The following is a 25,451-nucleotide window of genomic DNA, read 5'->3' as shown; positions in this document are numbered from 1 at the left end:
TGTAACGGGACATTTGCCTTCCAAAAAGTTCAACTTTTGTCTCATCAGTCCACAAGGTATTTTCCCAAAAGTCTTGGCAATCATTGAGACGTTTTTAAGCAAAACTGAGACGAGCCCTAATGTTCTTTTTGCTTAACAGTGGTTTGCGTCTTGGAAATCTGCCATGCAGGCCGTTTTTGCCCAGTCTCTTTCTTATGGTGGAGTCGTGAACACTGACCTTAATTGAGGCAAGTGAGGCCTGCAGTTCTTTAGACGTTGTCCTGGGGTCATTTGTGACCTCTCGGATGAGTCGTCTCTGCGCTCTTGGGGTAATTTTGGTCGGCCGGCCACTCCTGGGAAGGTTCACCACTGTTTCATGTTTTTGCCATTTGTGGATAATGGCTCTCACTGTGGTTCGCTGGAGTCCCAAAGCTTTAGAAATGGCTTTATAACCTTTACCAGACTGATAGATCTCAATTACTTCTGTTCTCATTTGTTCCTGAATTTCTTTGGATCTTGGCATGATGTCTAGCTTTTAAAGGTGCTTTTGGTCTACTTCTCTGTGTCAGGCAGCTCCTATTTAAGTGATTTCTTGATTGAAACAGGTGTGGCAGTAATCAGGCCTGGGGTGGCTACGGAAATTGAACTCAGGTGTGATACACCACAGTTAGGTTATTTTTTAACAAGGGGCAATTACTTTTGACACAGGGCCATGTAGGTTTGGATTTTTTTTCTACCTAAATAATAAAAACCATCATTTAAAAACTGCATTTTGTGTTTACTTGTGTTATATTTCAATTATGGTTAAATGTGTTTGATGATCAGAAACATTTTGTGTGACAAACATGCAAATGAATAAGAAATCAGGAAGGGGGCAAATAGTTTTTCACACCACTGTGTATATATATATATATATATATATATATATATGACAGCAACACTCATCACTCACAACAGTGACAAAACAATTACATTGACAATCATGTTACGTTATTTTTAAAATGTTTCCTTTTCTTTTTCATAACTTCTTTAACACACTACTTCTCCGCTGCGAAGCACGGGTATTTTACTAGTAAGAATATAAAGGACAGTATCACAACAAAACATTATCAAAGAAAACACCTGTAGGTACTGTAAATCCACATTACTGGTGGGGTATTATAAAAGTCAAAGTCAAATATGTCAAAGTCAAAGATGACAGAAAAATCTGTGTAAATTAAACCATGTTCCAGTGTTGTGTAGTGTTGACATAGCAGATATACTAAGTGGTATTTAACTATTTATAATTAATTTAGGACAAACAAAAAGGACTTGATTTTCTTTGAGACTTAAGAGAAATACAGCAAACAAAACTAATAAACTGAAGTTAGTAATTTAGAAAAAGCTACAGTAAAAAACACAAGATTTTTCATAATGTGGTGAAGCGGAAAGGTTTCCATAAATTTCCAATGTTTTTCTTTAATGGGTCCCTCCACTTTTAAAATTGCTTAACCCTTATGAGGGTATTGAGGGAGAAACCTAGAAAATGTTATGATGAGTTTGTTTTAATCTTATTTCTAAACAGAATCTCAAGGAACCCGAGTCTCCCTGAATGTGACACCAGTGTACTCTCAAACAGTGTGCAATCAAACACAAAAGCCAAATGAATGCTGACAACCACCTTCATGTGTATCTGCAGAAACTGCATGGATTTTCTTTGAATACTCTAAAGACAGGAAAAACAAGTGAGTGACCCATCAAGAATATGAACACAGGTAACCAAGTATTATATACAAATACATTTTACATTACACCACTACGCCTCCAAACAATCTATAATTCATTGTTTTATTTCAGTGACTTTTTTTATATAGAGATTACCTAGACTAGATACCCTCTCGTTGTTCTCAGATTGATCCTGTTCCTCTGGCAGTTCATCTGCCCCTATACGTCGATGCAGTCGAGCCTCAGCTTCCGCATCTGATGGAATGTCATCTATCAAGGAGCAAAAATACATTCATTCAAAAAAATCCTTTTTCATGAGCTATATACTATTGAAACATTACAGGCTGGAATAAAACCAGACGCCTTTGTAGATTTTTTTTTTCTTTCTTGTTCAATGTTTACATATCATTTCTGGCGTAAAATGCATTACCAGCCATTTTATTTTCATTTTGAGATTGTATTTTTGTTTAGAAAGAGGATTGAGTTTCCCAATTCAAAATTTTAAAAATAAAGGCGTTGTGTTGCCTCTTTCCATTTAGTGTTCTACTTTGTCCTTGTATACTTAATGTACTTTGTGTCTTGCAGCTATATGAAACAGCAGTTTGCTGCTTTGCAATGTTTAACTTGTAACTATGGCTGCGAAAGTTAATGTGTTAAAGCATGCAATTAGTTTTGAACACTATAACATGTTATTTTTATTTAATTGTGATAATTGACACTCCTTTCTATCTAAGCCAAACGTTTTTACATCGAGGCTGTGGCCCCGAGGAGATTGATATTATTAAAAAAAATTAATTCCAATTTTTAAGCTTGTTATTAAATTGACCTAGTTTTTAAATACAAATACAGGTGAACCATTGTTTGTGGGCCAGTATGCACTTCAAGAACTGGTTACCTGCATGTTAACTAGCAGTTAACACTAGAATTAGCAAAGCTACAAGAAAACTTGTAAATCTGGCCCACCTTAAATCCACTCGCACGTCTCCATTCAGCGTCTTTTGTCTTGTAAATGTGTTGATAATCCCAAGCAGCCTGCTATACCATCCCTCCCACTGCCGGAAAAACCTCTCCCAAATGAAACCTTGTTTATCAGTGAGTCAGGTACCTAGGCTAAAAAAATATATTGTTAATCGGAACACATGCATTTCACGTGTGTTTCCATCTCCACAAAGATCTGTGTAAGTGTAGGATGACAGAAATGTTGAACACATACCTAAAAGACAACCTTTTTCCATGTTTTAGTGCTAACAACAAAATGTAGACATGAAGTGTATAATGTGTGAAGATATCAAATAAGCAATTTCACAAAAGATACAAGTATAACAGAACAAATGTGCTTTTTTCCAAGACTATAACCGAAGAAAAAGAAATTAGGTTAGTGTTGCTTGTTGTCGGGTAATATACTGGTTAGAGCTGCTGACTCCAATTCAGAAGGTTCTGGGTTCATGTCTTAACGTCCCCCAAAATAAACGTTTTGAGTAGAGAGCTGTTCTTATTCGTATTATCTATACTAATAAAAGGCAAAGCACTCACTCACTCACTCATCACTAATTCTCCAACTTCCCGTGTAGGTAGAAGGCTGAAATTTGGCAGGCTTATTCCTTACAGCTTACTTACAAAAGTTAAGCAGGTTTAATTTCAAAATTCTACACGTAATGGTCGATAATGGTTGACAACGTCCGCCATGTTGAACTTTCTTATTTACGGCCCCATCTTCACGAAATTTAGTAGGCGGCTTCCTTGCGCTAACCAAAACCGATGTACGTACTTATTTCGATGGTATGATGCCACTGTCGGCCGCCATATTGAACTTTTCAACGGTCTTTGTTACTTATGGGCCTATCTTCAAGAAATTTGGTACGCGGGTTCCCAACGCTAACTGAATTCTACTTCCGTACATATATACGTCCATAGCCTGCAGCTCGGTCACTGTGTGAGGGGGCGTTGGGTCCCCCATCCCAACGCCTCCCACATTGTTTGCTGCCTGCCTATATACAGTAAGGCCGTCCGTCACTCCGGTCTCTACATTCCCTTCCTTGCTTCGCCACGGGATTCACGTCTCCCTGCTCATAACTACAGCCTTTTTATTTAATCCATGGCTTCTCCGCTGTTTTATTGTTCGTTTATTACGATTATAGTTATTGTTTAGGTACCCATTTCCTTTATCATTCCAACCGTACCCCCATTAACACGTCTATCGAGGTGATCACCATTGATCAAAGAATTGTCACTTACCGTGTGGATTCCATGTCCAGAGATGGCACCTACCTTTTCCATTCTCTGTGTTACATATTGCACGGCCATATCAGGCTCACTCTTGATATCAAGAGGAACATTGTGTCTTATGTATTGAATGACTGGGACAGGTTCAAGGTGTGGACTGATGACGGTACAGGAGATAATTATACTACGTAGGAGCACTATAAGAGTGAAATGCTTAAGCCCTTCACCTATTGTTCTGCATGTGAGTTGATGGCTGCCGCTGAATTGTTCGGTTGTCGCTTTCAAGTGTACCGAAATAGCCAAATATTTTACACCTTTCGACAACTGCCAGTGCCTCTTAAACATCTTAGACTCACAGGTGACGATTTCAGTAGTGGACACTTTGATGTTTATGAATGTTTAAACTCTCAAAAGCTGGATGTGAAGTTATCGATGAAACCGGTTGTATGCTTACAACGCTTGACAGATGCCGAATGTCACTTCAACACAAGACCTGCAAATACTTTCGTAATTGAAACAAACCATGAAACTCAAACCGATTATGACAGCAGCAATCCAAGCTGTGAGATTTGAAACAAGATTACTGTTCACATGGCCAACAGTATATTGCATGCTCAAGAGTAAGCTCAACCGGAGGGCCGAACTCAAAATGTGGTATACAAAGAGATTCAAAATGTGGTATACAAAGAGATCCTTAACAAATAATTATTGGTATATTTTCCCTCAGTTTAAAAAGGTTTAATTTTCTTCTTAATAAAAATTTTAAGGCAGCACTTCGCCGCTGCGAAGTGCGGGTATTTTGCTAGTTATACAATAAAAGCATACATTTGATTGGAGTCTGTAACAGGTTTAAATGTATGGTACTTGTAAAGGTTAGCGTTTTTTTTTTATTAATTTTTATTCTCTCAGTTGCGTTCACACTCGCCCTGATCTGACACTGCTGTTTTTAAATAAAGACGCGCTGTAACAGAGGTGAACTCAGATCGGAGAAAGAGAACAGAAGCTCTCCCTGCAAGAAACGTCTACTCACATATAAGAACAATGAATGCTGGTCCAAGCATAAAAGCGAAAGATGGCACCGTTTGGATACAGGACGAAGTCTGGCGTTATCCTGCCAAATCACCTGTCCTTCAAAGAATCAGCACGGCTTGCAGAGCTCGCCAACGTATCATGCAAACTCATGTTTGTGATTATGTTTTGTGATGGACTTTACATAAGAAGCATTTATGTGTCACTTATATAAAAGCCAGATGAAATGTTTCTTGATTTATTTACTTATCTTCCTACAGCGTGAAGTCACAAATATACTGCAGAGATTCCTCTGTTTGATCGTCAGGGGCATGCTCACAAATTACACATGTGATGCCATGAATAATACCTGCTGACACTTTAGTACGCGAGCAATGATACAAGAATGCAGTCAGACTTTTTTTGGGCACATACACCACGCTAGTATTTAGATCTGGACGGTGTAGTGTTGGCGAGCTCTGTAAGCCGTGCTGTTTCTTTGAAGGACAGGTGATTGGCAGGATGACGCCAATCCAAACAGTGCCATCTTTCGCCCTTATGCCTGGTGTAGCTGCGTTGTTCTTATAAGTGAGTGGACGTTTCTTGCGGGGAGGGTTTCTGTTCTCTTTCTCCGATCTGAGTTCACCTCTGTTATAGCACGTCTTTATTTGAAAACAGCAGTGTCAGATCAGGGACAGCGTGAACGCGACTAAGAGAATAAAACTGAATAAAAAAAAACGCTAACTTTGACAAGCACTATAAATTTACTATGGCTATTACAGACGCAAATCAAATGTATGTTTTTATTGTATAATGTTAACAATAATAGCAGCTATCTACTCAAAATGGTAAACTTGAGAAGCTGCCACCATCGAACCTAGAACCTCTTGATTGGGAATCAGCAGTTCTTAGCATTGCAATACGCAAGCTGTCGCATCAACCGCCTACCGCAACCTACTTTCTTTTTTCTTCAGTTACATTCTTGAATAAACGCGCACTTGTTTTGTTATACTTGTTATATTTCAGGCTTCACACCTTATACACATGTCGTAAAGATGGTCCTTGGGTGTGTGTGGGAACTTTTTTTTTTCCTTTTTTTTATTTATTTTATTAATTTTATTGGAATCCATACAAAGCAATCAAGTTTTTACAAATAGAAAAATTAAGTTAAGAACAGATCGATCCCCACCCGAGAGAGAGAGCAAGCTAAACGGCGTAAAATTTTAGGCTTGTAAACATACCTAAATTAATAAATTCTCTGTGCTTCATGAACTTATTTTAAAATATTACTGATTAGATCCTGCCATGTTTTGAAAAAAGTCTGTACGGATCCTCTAACTGAGTATTTGATTTTTTCCAATTTCAAATAGTATATAACACATCAGTTTCCCACTGACTTAAAAGAGGAGAGTTTGGGTTCTTCCAGTTTATCAGAATAAGTCTACGTGCCAAAAGTTCAGTGAATGCAATCACAATTTGTTCGTCTTTCTCCACTTTAAGCCCATCTGGAAGAATCCCAAACACAGCTGTTAATGGGTTAGGAGGGATTGTGAGTCCAAGGCTGTCTGAGAGGTAATTAAAATTTTTTGTCCAGAATAATGTTAATTTGGTGCAGGCCCAGAACATGTGACCCAGTGAGGCTCGGACTTGGTTGCAACGTTCACAGGTTGGATCATGCCCTGGAAACATTTTGGAGAGTTTTAGTCGAGACAGATGTGCTCGATATATAATTTTGAGTTGTATAATTGTATGCCTGCAGTGGGTTGGCACCCTGCCCAGGATTGGTTCCTGCCTTGTGCCCTGTGTTGGCTGGGATTGGCTCCAGCAGACCCCCGTGACCCTGTATTCGGATTCAGCGGGTTAGAAAATGGATGGATGGATGGATAATTGTATGCTTTGCGCATATGAACCTCGAGTGAATTCTCTGCATTGCTACTTTCCACTCCTTTTCTGATATATTAATTGAGAGATCTTTTTCCCAGTGTCCTCTTGGATCTTTGAAAGGGAGGGATTGTAAAATGATTTTATATAATGTAGATATGTAGTCTAAGTCCTTAAGATTGAGCAATATTTTTTCCAGCATGGATGAGGGTGCAAGATGAGGAAAATATGGAAGGTTCTGTTTAACAAAGTTCCTGATTTGAAGATAGTGAAAGAAATGTGCAGCTGGAATGTTAAATTTGGAATGTAATTGTTCATAGGATGCAAAGACGTTGTCTATATAAAGATCTCTAAGCAAGTTAATTCCAAATTTTTTCCAGATATTAAAAACTGCATATGTTTGTGAAGGATGAAAGAGATGGTTCTCTTGTAGAGGTGCCTCAGATAGAAGCTTCTCCGTCTTAAAATGCTTTCTAAATTGGTCCCAGATTCTAAGTGAGTTGAGTGCAATTGGGTTATTTGTATATTGCCGATAAAGTGTGTTTATTGGAGCACAGAGCAAGGAATACAAAGAAGTACTGAAAGATTTTACTTCTATTGCGGTCCAAGCCTGTGTATGTTCTTCAATTTGTGTCCAGGTTCTTATCGCCTGTATATTTGCTGCCCAGTAATAAAACTGGAAGTTAGGTAGAGCCATGCCGCCTTCTGCCTTTTGTCTTTGTAGGGTCGCTCTTTTGATGCGTGGATGTTTTGAATTCCAAATAAATTAGGTTTTTGTTGAATCTAATTGCCTAAAGAATGATTTATTAATGTATATTGGAATGTTTTGAAATAAATAAAGGAGCTTAGGAAGAATATTCATCTTAACAGTGTTAATTCTTCCAGCTAGTGTGAGATGAAGGGTTGACCATCTATGCAAGTCTTGTTTAATTTTTTCCATGCAGACGGCGAAATTTTGTTGATAAAGAGCTTTATGTTTACTTGTGATGTTTACCCCAAGGTATTTAAACTGTTCTGCAATGATGTGTGGGAACTGTTAACATTTGAATCTGATGATTGTATATAGCGCGGAACTGACCTCTCTGTACTATGCTGTCCTCTGCATCTCTTGGAGCTCAAAAGAAATACCAACATGCAGCAACAAGATCAGAACAAAAAAACAAACATGGTCACTAACTATAACCGCACAAAGGTATGCAAATGAATATAATGTTGCATTAGTGCAACAACGTTTTCCGAAATGTACAATACAGGTCATAAAATGAATTATTCCAAACGTCATATATACCTAAGTCTCTCTTTTTTGTCAGTGCTGCTTTGACATCATAGATCAGAAGGTGCATACTGATTCAGCCGAGAAGGAGCACTCAAGAATAAAACTGAATTAAAAAAAATTTCACATCCGCAGTCATTCTCAGTCACGCACACCACTCACATCCACAGTTTTCTCAGTCTCATTTGCACACAAGATCTGACGGCATTTTCAAATAAAGAGGGGGTGTAACAAAACAAGTTTGTTTGTTATACCATGTGAGTGTGAGTGAGAGAATAAAACTGAAAAAAAAACAAAAAAACGCTAACTTTAACTATAAATTTACAGACACAAATCAAATGTATGTTTTTATTCTATGATATTAACAATAAGAGCTGCTCACTACTGAAAATGGTAAATTTGGGAAGCAGCGGATATCGAAACCACAACCTCTTGATTGGAAGGCAGCAGTTCTTAGCATTGCACCACGCAAGCTGTCGTATCAACCGCCTACCGTAACCTGCTTTCTTTTTTTCTTCGGTTAATTTCTTGAATAAAAGTGCACTTGTTTTGATATACTTGTACCTTTTGTGAAAGTGTTTATTTCGTATTTGTATTTCAGGCTTCACACCTTATACATTTCATGTCTACATTTTTTCAATTATTACTAAAACATGAAAAACTTTTCTATGTTAACTACATTTTATATAGGTTGTTGTTGACACGGAACACACATGAAATGTATGTATTCCAAATGATGATGTACTATTTTACCCTATAAAGCTCCAGCACTTCACTCGAAGATAAACACTGAGCACTGAGAAACTTCTTTGCAAAATGAACTGCAGCGGTGGGTGGGGGGGATAGGATACCAGGCTGCTTGCTGCTTATCGACACCTTTACAGAACAAAAGACACTGACAGTGAGGAGGGAATGGATTTAAGGTGGGCCGGATTTATGAGCTTTCTCATAGGCTCTGGTAATTCTAGTGTTAATGAATGCGTTTCGTGCATACCTGCGCTTCTCACAACAGATGTTCCATTTTTGATAAGCTTGCCTACTTCGGCATATGTGGATCTGCACGGTAGCCTGAACTTCCTCAATCAAAACCCTCTTGTTTCAGAAACAGCTTTGGCATACAAGTGGACGCATACCAAGACCCCAATCTGCCCCCATCACTGTTTAGTTTCATGGTGCTCCTGTTGTGAGGCCGAATGCAAAATCATATACAGTGAAGAACAAATATGAATTACCTGTCTATCTAATATACAGGTACTATATATATTTAAAAAAAATAAAAATAAAAAATGCAAAGTTGATAGAACAAAATAAAAACACTGTTTCCTGTTTAGCTAAAATACTAAAATTTGGCAGAATGGTTCACCTAGAAAGGACAAAAAGGGCAAAAAGGACATTTCAATATATTAAGACCAAAAAAAAAACCCACAATAGAAAAATCTCAAAAATACCTTGATTGAAATTAGCAAATGATTTATGCAAATGAATGCCATCTGCAGAAGTAAAGTGAAATGACCAAAATTCGACCAAGCTCAAAGAAAACATGTTTAGCATTTGCTTGCCAAGTGCTGTGGCTGAGAGAAAGGCATTTCATATATATTAACCGTTCCCCTCCTCATCTTATCTCATCTTATGTGCAAATGCCAAAATGGGGACCATTCTCATCAGCCGCTATGCTGCTCCAATCGATTTCATCAGCCCTCACAAATATTAAATAAAAGTACTGATAAAAGCAGCTTGTCAACAGTTGTAGCAACTGTTGTGTTTTTTTTTCCCAAGTATAACAATTTTATTATCTAGCTTGATTATGGCATTTATTTTTCTCTGAGCATTGTTTGTCAGACTTTATGGCTCTAGGAGCTGGTTTTGCCTGTTTAAGGTCCTTGATGACCCATAGACAGCATGTGAAGAGCAGGGAGGTTTTCACCCTCTGTGAATCAACCGTAATTAGAAAAGCAGGGGGAAGGGGAAGCACAGTTAGAAACAGGGAAATATATCACACAACATTATCAATTCCTTAGGTAGCCTGGGTGTGTGTCACGTGTGACAATAAATCTGAGATAAAGTGATCACACTATATTTTTTATCAGTGCATAGCCCTGTGTTTTTCAAAAAGGCAACACTGTTGTCCAACAGCATACTTTCATTAAGTTTGCAATACCAATCAACAATTACAGCTATGTGCTTTTTGAAGTTAAAAAAGACAGACAGGGAAAAAAGGTAAGCAACGATAACATTTTTGAGCAAGTAAAACTAATTATTAAGTTTTTACTGCCTCACAGTTAGTAGACCAGTGTTCATGCCCAAGGTCCTTGCGGCTTGGAATTTGCATGCTCTCCCCGTGTCTGTGTGGGTTTCTTGGGGGTTTCCTCCCACTGTGTAAAGTCATGCAAGTTAGGTTGAGTGGCATTACTAAATTGGCCCTGGTCTGTGTGTGTGTTTTCACCCTATCTAGAGTTTGTTTCTGCCTTGCGCCCTAAGCTAGCTGGGATAGGCTCCAGACACCCATCCATGACCCTGTTCAGGCATAAGCGGGTTAGAAAATTACCGACTGACATTTATTCAAAACTGCTGAATACTGAGGCAGAACTAATTTTAGGCATTGCTGCTAATGAAGACTCAATATGTTTAGGACTTTGAATGTATCTATTTTAAATCACCTTTGTAACATTAATGAATACTATTATTGGTTCTTTAATACTCTCTAATGCTCTGCTGCAATGTCTTTTACACAAAAGACTGTATTTGGAATGTTCCAACAGTAAGCAGCTTGTGAAATTTTGGAATGTTCCTGTGCTTAAAGTTATGAATATCTGAAAATCTTCATTGACAATGATTACACAACTTTCATTGTAGTTAATTCCCTAAGTTCCCTTAGTATTAGTGGCAAGGGTGGGAGTTAAATCTTACTATTAGTTGTGCTTACTAGGAGTTTAGTACTTAACAATTTAAGACTGAAAGAAAATGGGGATTCTTCAAAATATTTTATTTCCTGGAGGTGCTACCCCAAAAAATAAGGTTGAAAACCTCTGCCCTAGAGATACTACATAATATTTAATCACATGCATGTCAATAAGTCTGCAGTAATTGTGCATTAGCTTTGGTTAAGAAGTCTACTATTATACAAATTCATACTGTGTAACTGCTGTCAGCAGTAACCAAGATCCTAGATCATGCTGCACTTTACAGCATTAGCTTTAGATTAGTCAGGGCCCTGAGCCCACTAATAAGTTTGGAAATCTCTGGTCAAAGCTATTCCATAAACAGTGGCTGAAGAAGACGGAAATTATCACCATTGCTTTGGATTTAAAACTCCCCTAGATGGTTCAAAGGACAAATTTGTTGATAACTATAAATTTACTGCAGGTAAATTTAAATATCACAAAAGTACAATGATCTCGGGTTATTACTTAAAAACAAAACTTGCCTGATGCCCCCATTAATAACTCATCATGAGGAAGCAAACCTTGCACTCAACTGAACTGAACTTCTGTCAATGAATGACAGAAAAAATCTGTTTTTTATTGCAGAATGGATCAAGACAGGCAAGATTTTGAATGCAATACATGCAATAAACAAGTAGAGCTCACATAAATAAAACAGAAATTTGTGGGAAAAACATGCTGTATGAGAGTTTTCTTTGAGGCACCGATATTCATGAAGTTGTTATATTGGGGGGTGGTGGGTTCTTTAGTAGTATTTCATATTATTGTTTTGAGAAAATGTACCAAATGTATGGCATAAATGGTGCTAATATATAATTTTAAAGCATTTTGAGATCATTGAGATATACTAAATATCGCATTTTGTTTCAAAATAATCGCAGATCAATTTAAGTTCACATTGTCTAGCTCTGCTCATAAACACAACATAAAATTTGTGCACAATGTCAAACAGTACTGAATACTGGAATTTAACAGTTCACATGCAAAAATTACACTGAAAGGATACGTTTGATAGATTTCAAGTTGAAGTTATGTCTTCATAAATAAGGTAAATATGCATATGCCACCCAAAAGTTTGTTCTAAATGTAAACCTTTTCTTCAAATTAAAAAAAAACATAGCCAGTTGTATTTTGAGTGTTTTATATTGAACCACATTATACACAGGGCATAAAGCATAAAAAGTTACCTAAAGTGTCCATTTTTCAAGCCAAGATAATTGTTAAATATTGACCTGCATCTGGCAATCACACACACATTGTAAAATAACATATATGTGACATTTGTGAGCAAAAAAAACACAAAAAAAAATTGTGAAGTTCAGCCATTTTAAAAGAAGATCAGCTGTGCACAATACCTCTTCCATAATAGCCCTTCAATCCATCCCTGCCATGAGGGAGTGGTTTCCTCACAAAAGACAAAATCAAGCCACGTGGTTAGTTTTGTTTTAATTTACTTCTGTATTTATGTGACAACTCACACAAGTGAATAGAAAATGTATCCTTACCTTGAGGAAAATAGTACCAGGATTATGCGTTCAACTTATTATTTTCAGATTACTTTTGTTCTCGCAAACATGCAATGAAACATGGAAGATATGTTTTCTTTTATTGAAACTCAAAGAGGATATATTTTGTTAAGTTTTTATGCTCATCTTTTGCATAAAACAATATTTAGTAAATAAGTTAACCTCATCATAATGAATCTTAAGAGTGTATATTATGTGTGTGTGTATATCTCACATACAACGTCTTGCAAATTCTTTAATTCAACTTAAAAACAAATCATATATTGAAATTTTGTTCTTTATATTATATATCACTTTTTTCTTTTTAATTTGCAGTGTGACACTGATGTGTAACCTTGGAGTAGCCCAATGAGAAAAAAAAAAAAAAAAAAAAACTGTCCTCATCAAAGCCCTGATCTCACATTAACTCAGAATATGAGGCTCCCTTTGAATACAGCGATGTACTTTCAAACAACTTGGGGCCAATTTGTCTGTATAAGAATGGGTTAAATTGAATTATTCCTGCACAGTGTTCTAAGCTGAGGCGTTATTACTAGAAAAGACTAAATGCTATGAAAAGTGCCTCTACAAAATACTGACATGTTTGATTGAATACCTAGGCAAAATGTCTATTTTCTATTTTCCTAGCATTAAACAATCATCAAGAATATATACATACACACACAAACATTTACACACTGTACATGTACCTGTATTCTACATACAGTACATCGATCAGCCACAACATTATAACTATCTGCCTAATATTGTTTAACCCCACCCCCCCCCTTCCCACCAAAACAGCTCTGACACATCGAGGCTTGAACTACAAGACCTCTAACTGCATCCTGCTGCCATCTCTTCTCCAGGTAAATGATGCACACAGACCAGGACGTCCACATGATGTAAAATAAAACATGATTCATCAGACCAAGCCACCTTCTTTCATTGTTCCCTAGTTAAGTTCTAACACTTGTGTGACTATCATATGTGCTTTCAGAAGTGAACAGGGTTCAGCATGGGAACTCCGACAAATTGTGGTTACAAAGCCCCATACACAGTAAGCTGCAATGCACTGTGTTTTCGGACACTTTTCTGTCATGGCTAGCATTAAGGCTTTCAGCAATTTGTGCTACAGTGGCTCTTTTGTGGGACTGGACATGGAAGGCTAACATTTGTTCCCCATGCACATTAATAAGGATTAGGTGCACATGACTCTGTCACCTCTGGAGTTCCCTCTGTTCCTGATTTATTTTATTTTTGCTTATTCATAGCACATGTTTCTGATCTACAACCAAATTTATTACAATACAAAAGAAAATATGAGTAAACAAAATACAGTTTTTAAATGATTATTTGATTTACTGAAGGATAAAAGATCACCAAGACCTACATCACCCATTTGAAAAAGTAACTGCTCATAATGTCACGCAATCTACCAACGAACCAAATTTAAATAACAGGTTAAATTAGACTAGAAACAACCAAGTGTGATTGCTGCCAGGCTTGCAGAAACCAAACATCACTCAAACAGAACTTTCCAGCACATGCCTCAAACAAAAGAAATTTCCCAAGACCTGATAAAGTTACTGAAATACATCAGTCAGGAAAAGGGTTACAAACCAATGTCGAAAACCCTGCGACTTCAGCAAACAGCTGTGAGACCATTCATCTCCAATTGGAGAAAACTTGGAACCTTGAAAAATCTGCTAAGGTGTGGCCAGCTTGGCAAACTTTCTCCAAGAGCACAGAAAACTCATCTGGGAAGTCACAGAAAAATCTAGACGTACATCTATAGAAGTTCAGGCCTCTCTCTACTTAGTTAATGTCAGCAGTCATGATTCCACCATTAGAAAGACACTGGACAAAAATGGTATCCACTGGAGAGTTAGAAAGCAAAAACCACTGATAAACAAGAAAAACACAAATGCTTGTCTCATATTTGTTGAAAAATAACTTACTTATTCTCCAAACATTTGGGATAATGTTCTGTGGACTGATGAGTCGTAAATGAAACTTTTTGGAAGACACAAGTTCCATTACAATAATTTAGCTTTATCCCCAGAAAGTACTGAAGGAGAATGTCCAATCATCATTTCCTGAACTGAAGCTCAATTGTAACTGGGTTATGCACCATGACAATGATCACACACGAACAAGTCCAACTCTGAATGGCTGAAAAGAAAAAAAGTAAAGGTCTTGGAGTGGCCTTGTCAAAGTCCTCTTTTGAACCCCATTGAGATGTTATGGTGTGACCTTAAATGGGTAGTTCTAAGTCAAGCATCCTCCAATGTGGCTGAATTAAACCAACTCTGTACAAAAGAGTGGGGCAAAATTTCTCCACAGTGATGCCAAAGACTGATCTCCTGTTACCAGATGCATTTGATTGCAGGGGTTGCTGCTAAACATGGCACAACCAAGTATTAAGTTTAAGGGGACAATTATTTTGTCACATGAATGATATAAACGATGAACTTTTTTTTCCTTCAATAAATCAAACCACTTCAATATGAAGAAAGTGATGTCAACTATCTCATTAAAATAAGATGTGTCAAGGTCAGGGATATATCAGATATGAAGCTGACATTAGGTACCCGTGGTCGATGTGTTAAATACAGAAGATATGGGCAGGTGTAAAGACCTGATCATAGGCCAGATGACTAGGTCAAAGCATTTTGTGTAGTGTTTACAGTTATCCGAGTAAATACCAAAAGTGGTTTGAGGAGGGAAAAACCACAAACTTCTGACATGGCCAGCCAAAACTCATCGTTGCAATAAGTCACCAAAGGCTATTCCTTCTATTACAAATCAACAGAAGGTCTATTGATGCACAAATCAAACATCATTTCAATAGTACTTATAGAAGTAATGTGTTACAACACACTGTGCATCAAATCAAGCTGTGTATAGGACTGTATACCTGCAGGTCAGTCAGGATACCCAATGCTAACACCTGTCCACTGTCAATAGCACCTAAGATAGGAATGCAAGACTTGGAATAGGACCTTGGATTATTGGAAAAATGGAAATGCCTAGTCCATTAAATCCCATTTCCTGTTGCATCATGTGGGCAGCTACATATTTGTGTGCTGTTTACCTGAGGAAAAGGTGGCACCAGGATGCACTGTGGGAGGAAGACCAGCCAGTGGAGGGTGTGTGATGCTTTGGGCAATGTTCTGCCTGGAAACCGTGGGTGCAGGCATTCATGTGGGCATTAATATGACATGTTCAATATATGTAAATATTGTTGTAGACCAGGTACGTCCCTGCATGGCAACAGTATTCTCTGATATAAGTAGTGTCTTTCACCAGCAAGTCCAATCCATGACAGCTCCATCTCACAAAGAATTAGAGAACTTGTTGTTAACTTCCTGGTGCCAGATTCCACAAGGTACATTTAGAGGTCTTGTACAGTCTATGCCTTACCAGGTTACAGCTATATTGACAAGAAGCAGAGTAGCAGCAGCATATAAGGCAAGTGGTCATCAGATCTAACATAACCAATAAGTATTTTGATAGGAAAATAAAATTCCTTCTTGTATAAATGTTAACATACCCTCCTCGATGTCAGCAAAAAAATCATCTTTACTATCAGCACCTTCCATTCCAGGTGCAGCTTCTTCTTCTAAGTCACTATTTTCATTCCGAGCTGAAAAGCAAAAGCAGATGTATTTACACATGCTATCATTTAGAAAAATCCGGTCTCAAGAAAGAAAAATGTAGTAGAAATTATATAAACATTTAAATCAGACAAAAATGAATTAAGGTTCACTTTACTTACACAATACAGAACATCAATAAAGAAAGGGAATGGTAAGTATAGGTTATGATTTGCAATACTTTAAAATGAAATGTACAAAAATGGTTAAAATTTAAACACACCAGTAATCATTAATACATCTGAGAAAAAAAATAATAAATTAAGTAAAAACACTTTATTCTGAGTAACATAATATTATACACAAACTTTAAGAAAAGCATAAGAGTTAAGCAAAGTATGCAAAACTTTGCTTTTTAAAAGCATAAAAAACTATTGCAATTAATAAAAATCGGGAGTGGTTTCCCCTAGACTTTCTCGTATACTCAGATATGGAGATAGATATTTGAGGAGTAAACCGCAAGACAATGATTATATTTTTATATTATGTACATTGAAGCCATCAACAGCATATCAAATCAAATGAATAATATACTGAACAATTATTATAAAAGTAAAGTTAAATAAATTGGATTCTGCAACTACATGAATAAGAAAGTACCACTTCCGGTTAGCGGAAATAGCTCTAAAGTTGATAGAAATCTACGTTGTACCTAATACTTGTATGCAAAATTTGGTTAACCAAAGTGAAAGCGTACTCCACACACATACACTGACAGACACACAGACATAATTCCAAAATTGTATTTTCGGACTCAGGGAGGTCTAGAACGTCAAGATTCATCAAAATCTCAAGGTCAAATTTTTGGACAATTAGAATACTTTCCCTATACTTTGCAAATGAGAAAGTAAAAAGAATCACCAACATTATACATTGAAAATCACCAACAGAAAAAAAGTATTCAAATACATTTGGAAATTCATTTAATTAACTAACTAAATAAATAATAATAAATAATTATTTATAAATAAATAATATTTCTGATGTTTAAATTGTAGAATGGCAGATTTTTAAAAATTTGTTTAGTTAAAGTTAATAGATGCTTAAATACTATAAGAACTGTTGGATAATGAAGGCTTATTTTTTTAAAACTTGTTTTAACTGAGCTAATGAACAGATTTTTTAAAACTGTAATCTGTTTTCTTGATTTGCAATCTACCTGAAAGAAGAATGAAGTGGGTATTAAAATTATTTTGAGGCACACATTTAATTTCAGAATTTTCCAATAATATGTGCTTTATATTATAAGCAAAACATTCAAGCAAATAACTTGTTTTTAAAGCAAAATGGCACCAAGATGCATTAGAAAACTAAGCAGCCAAGCTTAAAAGCTTCAATTAAGCAGTCTGATAAACTGTTGTCTATCAGACACTGCTAACTGAAGAGAGAAAAACAAATTTAAGGAAAACAAAAAAACAAACAGAAATCTTCAATGTATCAAGCTGTAATACTGCAAATGCCACAGTTTTTGAAAAACATTCTGCATGCAAAACCATTTGTATTATATGCTATGAAGCAGGGCCAGACCAAAGCTTTGTAGGAAAATATAGATTCATTTATCAAAGAGACACCATTTACATACTCTTGTACTGAAGAGTCTTATTAAAAAATAGCACAAAGACGCGAGTTCAAAACATCTACTATAGTTCCTATGAGTTTTGGCAATCCAAGTTTCAAGCTGTCTTTGCGATTAGAATTACACCTATAGTAAGACACAGTAGCCTAAGTCATAATTTTCAATAGCAAAGGAGAGGGTACTGTTTTAAAAAATGAAAACAGTATAGCAGTTTCTTCTAAAAAGATACATTAAAAAATACATGCTATGTGCACATGTAATGTATATATATACTGTATACACAGACACATACATCTTTATCTTTTTTGTTCCAGATTGGTGATAACAGCCTTTCATTACCACCATAGATAAATATATACACACATACATATTCTTACAAAAATACAGTATACTCTTTTTTTGCTTTTCTGGTCTGACCCTTGTTGGTTTAAATGAAAACCTGCACCCAGTTCATGCAGTTTAAATGATGCTGCACACGCCATGCACTTGGAGGTTCTCTTTTGGTGCCATGCATTACAGATAAAGATGAAAAAAGTGTCAAATGGTAAATTATATGCTGGATGGGACAAAAAAGCTACACAAAGCTACCTCCAGGTATGGTCTCCAGCCAGGCTCGTACTGCCTCATGGCGGACTGATGGAATGACTGGTGCTGAATTTAAAATAACACATAAAGCAAACATAAAAGTGAAAAAATATGGAAAATTAACAAACAATTAAGAAAAAATACAATAAAAATAATGGATTTATTAAACAATGTTTCAACTGAACAAGTTGATTTGTATAATTTGTGTGTAATCAGACAAAAAAAAATGGATAAAGAATGAGATGATTGCTTTGGTAACAAGACAAAACTACAGCAAAAAGTGGAAGAATTTTTTTTTCAAGCTGAGGTACAACAAATGAGATGAAGCCACCATCATGTGCCTCCATTACCTGCAAAAGTAGAGGGTTGTGTAGTTGCTGCTCTTGTTTCATCTTTTTCAGTGTGAATATGTGTCCAATGAACATCTGCTTGTATTTCTAGAGGATCTATCGGTTGAACAACTTGCTGAATGCGAAGATTCCCAGCTTCACAATTTTCATTTTATTTATTTTTAAGTTTTTAATTGAAGTACACAATGGAAATTTCAATTTGAAAAGAAATCAAGACAGAGCAGAGGGAACAGTAAAACAATTGATAAATAACACAAGGAAGAGAGGAAAGAGGAAAGGAAAAGAAAAGTTAAAATAGCATCACAGGAAATAAAATATCAAAATGGATAGTGCATTTTTATGTATGTAAGCTTAAGTTAATACATTTAAAGCATCCCCAAGAAGAATACTGACAAATTTAACAAAAGGCATAAAGCTAAACTTCAGTTGGAGCACAAGAACTTTAAATCGACAGTAAAATTCTGTTTTATAAATTGTGAATAAGCTTAAGCTCTTTCCAAGACATAGGTTTTGATAATGCTCATAAGAGCTGGAGGTTTTTAGGTTTGGACCAACTTGAAGTTTAACCTTTTACCTGTTTAAACCAACTTTCCCTCCAAATTTTTATACAGGATCATTTATGGCAAAATTAAAAAAAAATAAATATAAAATGCAAAAACACTCCATAAATGAACTTATAAATAAACAAACATTATCAAAGAGAAGGACAATAAAATGGGTATCTATATTATTTACTATCGTTGCCAATCTTTTTCACTGTTGCTTTGTGTAGATTGATTCAATACTCTGGATAAATATGGTCTGCATGTTCCCCTTTTTGTCTGCTGAGTGAGAATGAACAGTACCAAATACAAAATAAATTGCTAGTTTTGTTTACAGCTCTCTGTAATGCACAAAATGGCACAGTACCAGTACGCAATGGGCCTGATAGAGCAGACAGTTCATCCATTTTAATCGACCAAACACTACCCATTACAATGGATGGCAGACAATTTTGAAATCCTTACTGTCATATTTTCATTCTCGCTTCAGCTTTTCGCCCTCAAATCCTCAGTGATGCTCATGATTGTAGTGAGTATTTTATATATCCCATTTTAGTTTCTCAGTGTCTCATTGCATTATCAAGGGATTTTTGAGACTAACCAACCTTGTTTACTAGGCTGGTCTAATTCTTGCATTTTAAGATTAACACACAAACACACACACAGATCCTATTTACACATCTATATATGAGTGGTGCCTAATTGCCAATCACTCTGTAGTATTCCACATAGGATCCTGTACATATTGATATGAAGATATGGTGCATCATGCCTGTCTCCCTTCAGTACTCCACATATGAACTCACTATCAACTGCATTAACAAATGTATGGGTGTCCCGCAGACACACAAAAGCTCAATGGCATTTGGTTTTATTCCACTTACTAACCAATCGGGTCTTACTTCTTTAAACTTGTCCTCCTACTGAGGTGTGATCTCTTAGCCTTGATAATTGTGCAGCAATGAGCAAATGGCAATGACCTCTGTACCTGGTGCCCTAATACTTACTTTCTTACTTCAATCAATCGAAATATAAAGACAAAGTATAGAAATGTGAAAGCAATGTGGTATTTATTAAAGTATAATACCAATAGAAGAGAAATAAAATTGAAGTCTGAAATGAATAGTCTTAGAAAAGAAGACTTACTGAAAATCAGTGATGTCAAGGGAGGATGTTGAGCTAGGGAGCATTATAATTTGGCAAATGGTATGATGCACAAGTTTATGGTCATTGATGTTCAGACAAAAGAGTCGCATACTCTCTCGCTTATCAATATGTCTTGGTCTCTGAAGTTGCTTGCTATGTCATTCTGTACTCTGGTATCCGGGATATGTGATGTTACACACATGTGACTGGCTGGCAGTTCTTGTGATGGATATCTCTGTTCAAAGTATTTGATCTCAGCACAACCATACTGTTTTCCATTTCTTTTAACTATTAAGTTGAAAACTGACTGAAAGAGAAGCACTAATACTGGGAACAAAGGATACTTTCATTGTAGAATGTCCAGTTAACCTGAAATTTCCTTTTTAAGTTACTTGATTTATAGATAATTCTGGTTAGTCTGAGCAAAATTAAAACTTAATATTAGCAGTCCGGATTTTCATTAATTGAAGATTTTGTATTTGGAACACTTGTATAATTCTAAGTGCTGCATATATAATGTAGCTTTATGATGCTCTTTGCACCATGTAACAACCTGTCCACAAGGTAGTTGAGACAAGCAATGACTTCAGCACATCATAGGTAAATTTAAAATCCATTTATCCGATCTCTAGTGGCGACTGTCAGTGACAAGCCAGATCAAATCTAATGTTGCACATTAATTAAAGATAGTAACTAGTAAAATAAGTTAAAAAACAAACACAAAAAAAGGGAGGACACAAAGCTTCTGTAAAAGGCTGTTGCCTGAGCATCACTGAAAGCAATGTCAGTATGAAGTGGCACAAGCTGGCAAAGTGGCACATGTAAATTATATTAAAGTAAGCGCTTTTTTTGGTTTATACTGTTTCAGATTATTTTTTCAAAATCATGCATACTTTTTGGACCTCAAGATATCAGAATATTAGAGCCCCTTGATAATTTGTAGACTAAGTTTATTGACTTGTATTTACTCCTTTAATACCTAGCTGAACTGAAACTTCCTCATTGCTCCATCATTTCTGAATAAGAACTGAAAAATCTAAAATATAACTTCATTTTAAAATAATTAAGATATGCTATACATATTTCAAATAATTTTATAGTCTGTCTTGAGGCAAAAATGAAAAATAAACAATAATAGATAATTAATGTAAAAGTGTGGTAATATACAATATTAGGTGTAAACATTCTTAGATGTAAAACACCTCTTGTAATTAATATAAAATATGATGACATTCTTGGAATTCTTCTCTGTTTCTTCTAATGAAGACTTCATAATTTGTGCATGCCATTTACTCCTTGTGCACATCTGAACATTAATACCCCAGAATATACCTTTGACAGCCTGGGGGCACATTATGCTCCAATCTTTAAACCATTTACTTAAACCATTCAGTTTTTCTTTTATTTTCAACTCTGATCGGTTCTGAAGTCAAATGGCATCCTGTTGTACTCCACACTCTTACTACCACTATATTCTGTGTTCATTTCCTTTTCACCAGTTAAAAAATATTTTCCAAACTGTATGCAGCTCGAATTAAAGTATTCCATCTCACCCTCCCTATTTACTTAATCTAGCTTTGTAACATTTCTTCTGCTCACACTATTATCCTGGAATAATACATTCAGGAATATTTCCTAGAACTCTAAGAATCTTAACCATCAGCATTTTCAAAATAGTACATCATTAATATCTTATAACTTAAATGTTTGGCCTTGTGACTCAATGCCAACCATTTGTGTAGAACAGGATGGTCATGGTCCCATGATTATCAATGAATTTCCTCATGTCATTTTCTTATCCCTTTTGGATATCTGTGATGCAACATACTCTAGGGCCACCCCAGAAACATGTTGTTTGTGTAACAACATCAAAGATACTGAGTCACTTAAGGAGCTATAGGAATAGTTGTTTTTTATGTTTTTACTTTTTGAAATGGTCTTCTGAAAAATGTAGATTAAAAAAACAGTAAAACATACTTTCAAGTTTTAATGACTCATCTTATTAGTTTTAGAAGTTTAGTAGATAGTTTTAGTAAACCTATTAGTATAAAGTTTGCAAAAATGAATTGTAACATTCAAATAAGCGTTTTCATAGTGATCACAGAAGAATGAAATGTTGCACAGACGCATTTTTGGCATAGATATGAAAAAGACAAATAAGGTAGTCAAAGAATGCTGTTAAAAGATAGTGAAAACTTAGCAACAATTTTACAGTCAAAACAATAAATGATGCATGAACAACAGTACAACAAAAGGACAACAAAATGAACAACAGTAAACAAATGAAAAATACAGTTAAGTAAGAACAAACTTAGATGAGGATATCTGTTTTTGGATCATTCATCTTTGCAGCACTCATAACTTATTATAATAACCTGCCTATGCTCAAATTGAAAAAATGCAGTTGTTCAGTATTTCTGTAATTGTACAATAACATAGGTTGGTGTTGACTATAGAACAGATGATATACAAAAGTGTTCGTTTGATTGGGCTCATTTACAAACAGCTGCTGTGACCAAGACTTTTTTCTTTGTACTGATTTGTGAAAAGCAAAATACATTTTCATCACTGTCACATTTCTCTATTATTGTTGCTTGCATAAGACATCTAATAATGAAAGCAGTGAGGAACAGAAAGCAGCAAACATGTTCCTAATCGCCTCACCTTCCTTCAGTTTCCCTGATCAAAGAATTAATAGGATCACAGATCATATTGTGGAAATGTAGTGTACCTAAAGCAGTATAGAAAAACTAACTTTAAGTAGCTTTTATGTGTATGAAGAAGATTAAAATATTAAACATATCTATTTTAAATAAGAATGTGATTTTAATATTTTTTTTTTGTCATAAATTGTCCTCCTCCTATTTTTACATGCATTAGCAATGTTAATAAAAATGTACAGAAAAAACTGTTAATACAGTAGTAAAGCAAAAAAAACCATTATGCCTCTAAACCAAAATACAATATGGAAAAAAATAATTCATTTTTCATATTGCATGGTAGAGTGATTAAAGCTGCATTCTTTCCTGCTGTTTATAATTGACTTTGGAGAAATCACCTATTGATCACATAACAGATGATTACTAAGATAATTCCACATCATCCTAAACCCCTGTAAGAAGTCATCATCCTCTATTTGTTGACCTTTATCAACTCTGTCACAGAAAAGGACACCAGACCAAAGTACAGTGGAACCTCGGTTCACGACCAAAACGTTTGCCAAACTTTTGCCTCGGTTCACAACCACACATTCGGTATACGAACAAGCCAGTTTCCCTTTCGGTTTGTGCGCGCTGATGATTTCCGCACGTATTGCATTGTTCTCGGTCAGACTGTCTGCCTGCAACTGACAGAGAGAGAGAGAGAAATAGAGCTAGCCAAGTGCCTGCTGGGGAGGGGGAGATTGCTGCACGTGTTTGCCTACTTATCTGCCTGCCTATCAGCCTGCCAGGGGGTGGAGTTGGGGGGAAGGTTCACGTGCACGTACTGCCTGCTTTCTGCATGGGGGGGAGGGGGGTACAGCTGAGACTCTCTCTCTGAGAAGCAGGCAGTACGTGAATGCGAACCATCCCCCCAACTCCACCCCCGACACAGGCAGGCTGAGAGAGAAAGAGGGAAAGCGAGCAAGCCGCGTGCCTGCCTGGCTTTTTCATTTAAGCAGAGTTGCTCCCTATTCTATGTTCTCAGTCAGATGTGCACTCTCTTTGTGCTCTACAGTATTTTGTGTGCTTTTGCAGTTAACTATGCCTTCTAAGCAAGTGAAGATTGGTGAGAAGAAAGTTTTGAAGAAAATTGAAATCGAAGTAAAGAAAGAAATTACAAGAGGTGGAAAAACTGTTTACCAGTTTACTCATTTACCAATTTGAGAACCCTCGTGCTTTCAAGCAGCATAATGTAAACAAAGCCAGACTGCCAGTAATGTGGAGGGCAAACACGAAGGGTTGGGTCACAAGGACTTTCTTTTTGGAATGGCTGCATGAGGCTTTCTCTCCCACCAGCTAAAAAGCTAAAAACACCAGAAACCCAAGAAATCACAAGAGAGAAAACACCTGAAGGAAAACACTTCATGCCAGAACTTGAATCATGCAAGGTTAGTTTTCTTGGTGATTTTTGTATTACGTATTTTTCAAAAGTTAATTTTTCAGTTCGTAGCGTGAATTGTTGCAATGTTACTTTTCTCTTATTTCAAATGTTCGCTTTTTTCCCTATGCTTAAAACTCATGAAAGTGTTTACAGATGGAGTTGTTCATAGCGTGATTAGTTGCAATGTTACTTTTCTCTTTTTTCAAATGTTCCTTTCTTCCGCTGTGCTTAAAACTCATTTTAAAAAAAGTGTTTACAGCAATCGGGCTGTAAGGCTATTAGCATGAACTCCTGCAATGTTTTTTGGTTGCTTGTGGTTGGTTTTTAAAGTTTGGATTTGTTCCAATGTTCCTTTTTTTCCGCTGTGCTTAAAACTCATTTTAAAAAAAGTGTTTACAGCGATCGGGCTGTAAGGCTAAAATAGCGTGATCTTGTTACTTTTTTGGATGCTTGTGGTTAGTTTTTAAATTAAAGTTTGGATTTGTTCAAATGTTCCCCTCTGTTCAGAGAGAGAGAGAGAGAGAGAGAGCGCAAGTGAGTTAGCTCAGAGAGAGAGCGAGGGCGTGCTGCTGACAGAGGGGGGAAGGAGGTGTGTGCGCTACAGAGAGAGAAAGCGAGCGCGTGCTGCTGACAGGGGTGTGTGTGTGTGTGCTACAGAGAAAGAGAGAGCACGAGTGAGCGTGTGTCTGACAAAGGGGAGTAGGGAGCCTCGGTGTTTTGTGTCAGTGTTATTCAATGTTTTTACATTAGTTTACTATTACACTGTGCATTCTATGGTGTAATTAACTATATAGTATTTGTGCTTAATCTTTACATATATTTACATATTTACATACAGTTCGTACGGTCTGGAACGGATTAATTGTATTTACATACAATCCTATGGGGGAAATTGCTTCGGTTCACGACCAACTCGGTTTACGATCAGAGTTTTGGAACGAATTATGGTCATGAACCGAGGTTCCACTGTATATACTAAAAAGTTCACTATATAT

General features: G+C 36.3%; 1 protein-coding gene across 21 annotated transcripts in view; it reads right to left on the bottom strand.

The window, feature by feature from the left end:
* The window catches only part of LOC120533808 (protein-methionine sulfoxide oxidase mical3a-like), a 457,937-nt gene that overhangs the window by 67,750 nt on the left and 364,736 nt on the right, over positions 1-25,451 (bottom strand). For 19 of the 21 annotated variants that reach the window (XM_039760788.1, XM_039760784.1, XM_039760791.1 and 16 more), the window contains 4 exons: positions 18,686-18,820; positions 18,339-18,401; positions 16,072-16,164; positions 1,840-1,953 (listed from right to left, as the gene is read on the bottom strand). In XM_039760788.1, coding sequence (XP_039616722.1) covers positions 1,840-1,953; positions 16,072-16,164; positions 18,339-18,401; positions 18,686-18,820 — 405 coding nt within the window. The remainder of the gene's footprint in view (positions 1-1,839; positions 1,954-16,071; positions 16,165-18,338; positions 18,402-18,685; positions 18,821-25,451) is intronic. The other 2 variants (XM_039760797.1, XM_039760801.1) reach the window with 2 other exon arrangements.

This window comes from Polypterus senegalus, chromosome 8 (genome assembly GCF_016835505.1).
Source record: "Polypterus senegalus isolate Bchr_013 chromosome 8, ASM1683550v1, whole genome shotgun sequence".
Lineage (NCBI taxonomy): Eukaryota > Metazoa > Chordata > Cladistia > Polypteriformes > Polypteridae > Polypterus > Polypterus senegalus.
Note: the sequence above shows the minus strand (reverse complement) of the source record. Positions and strands in the feature narration are given on the sequence as shown.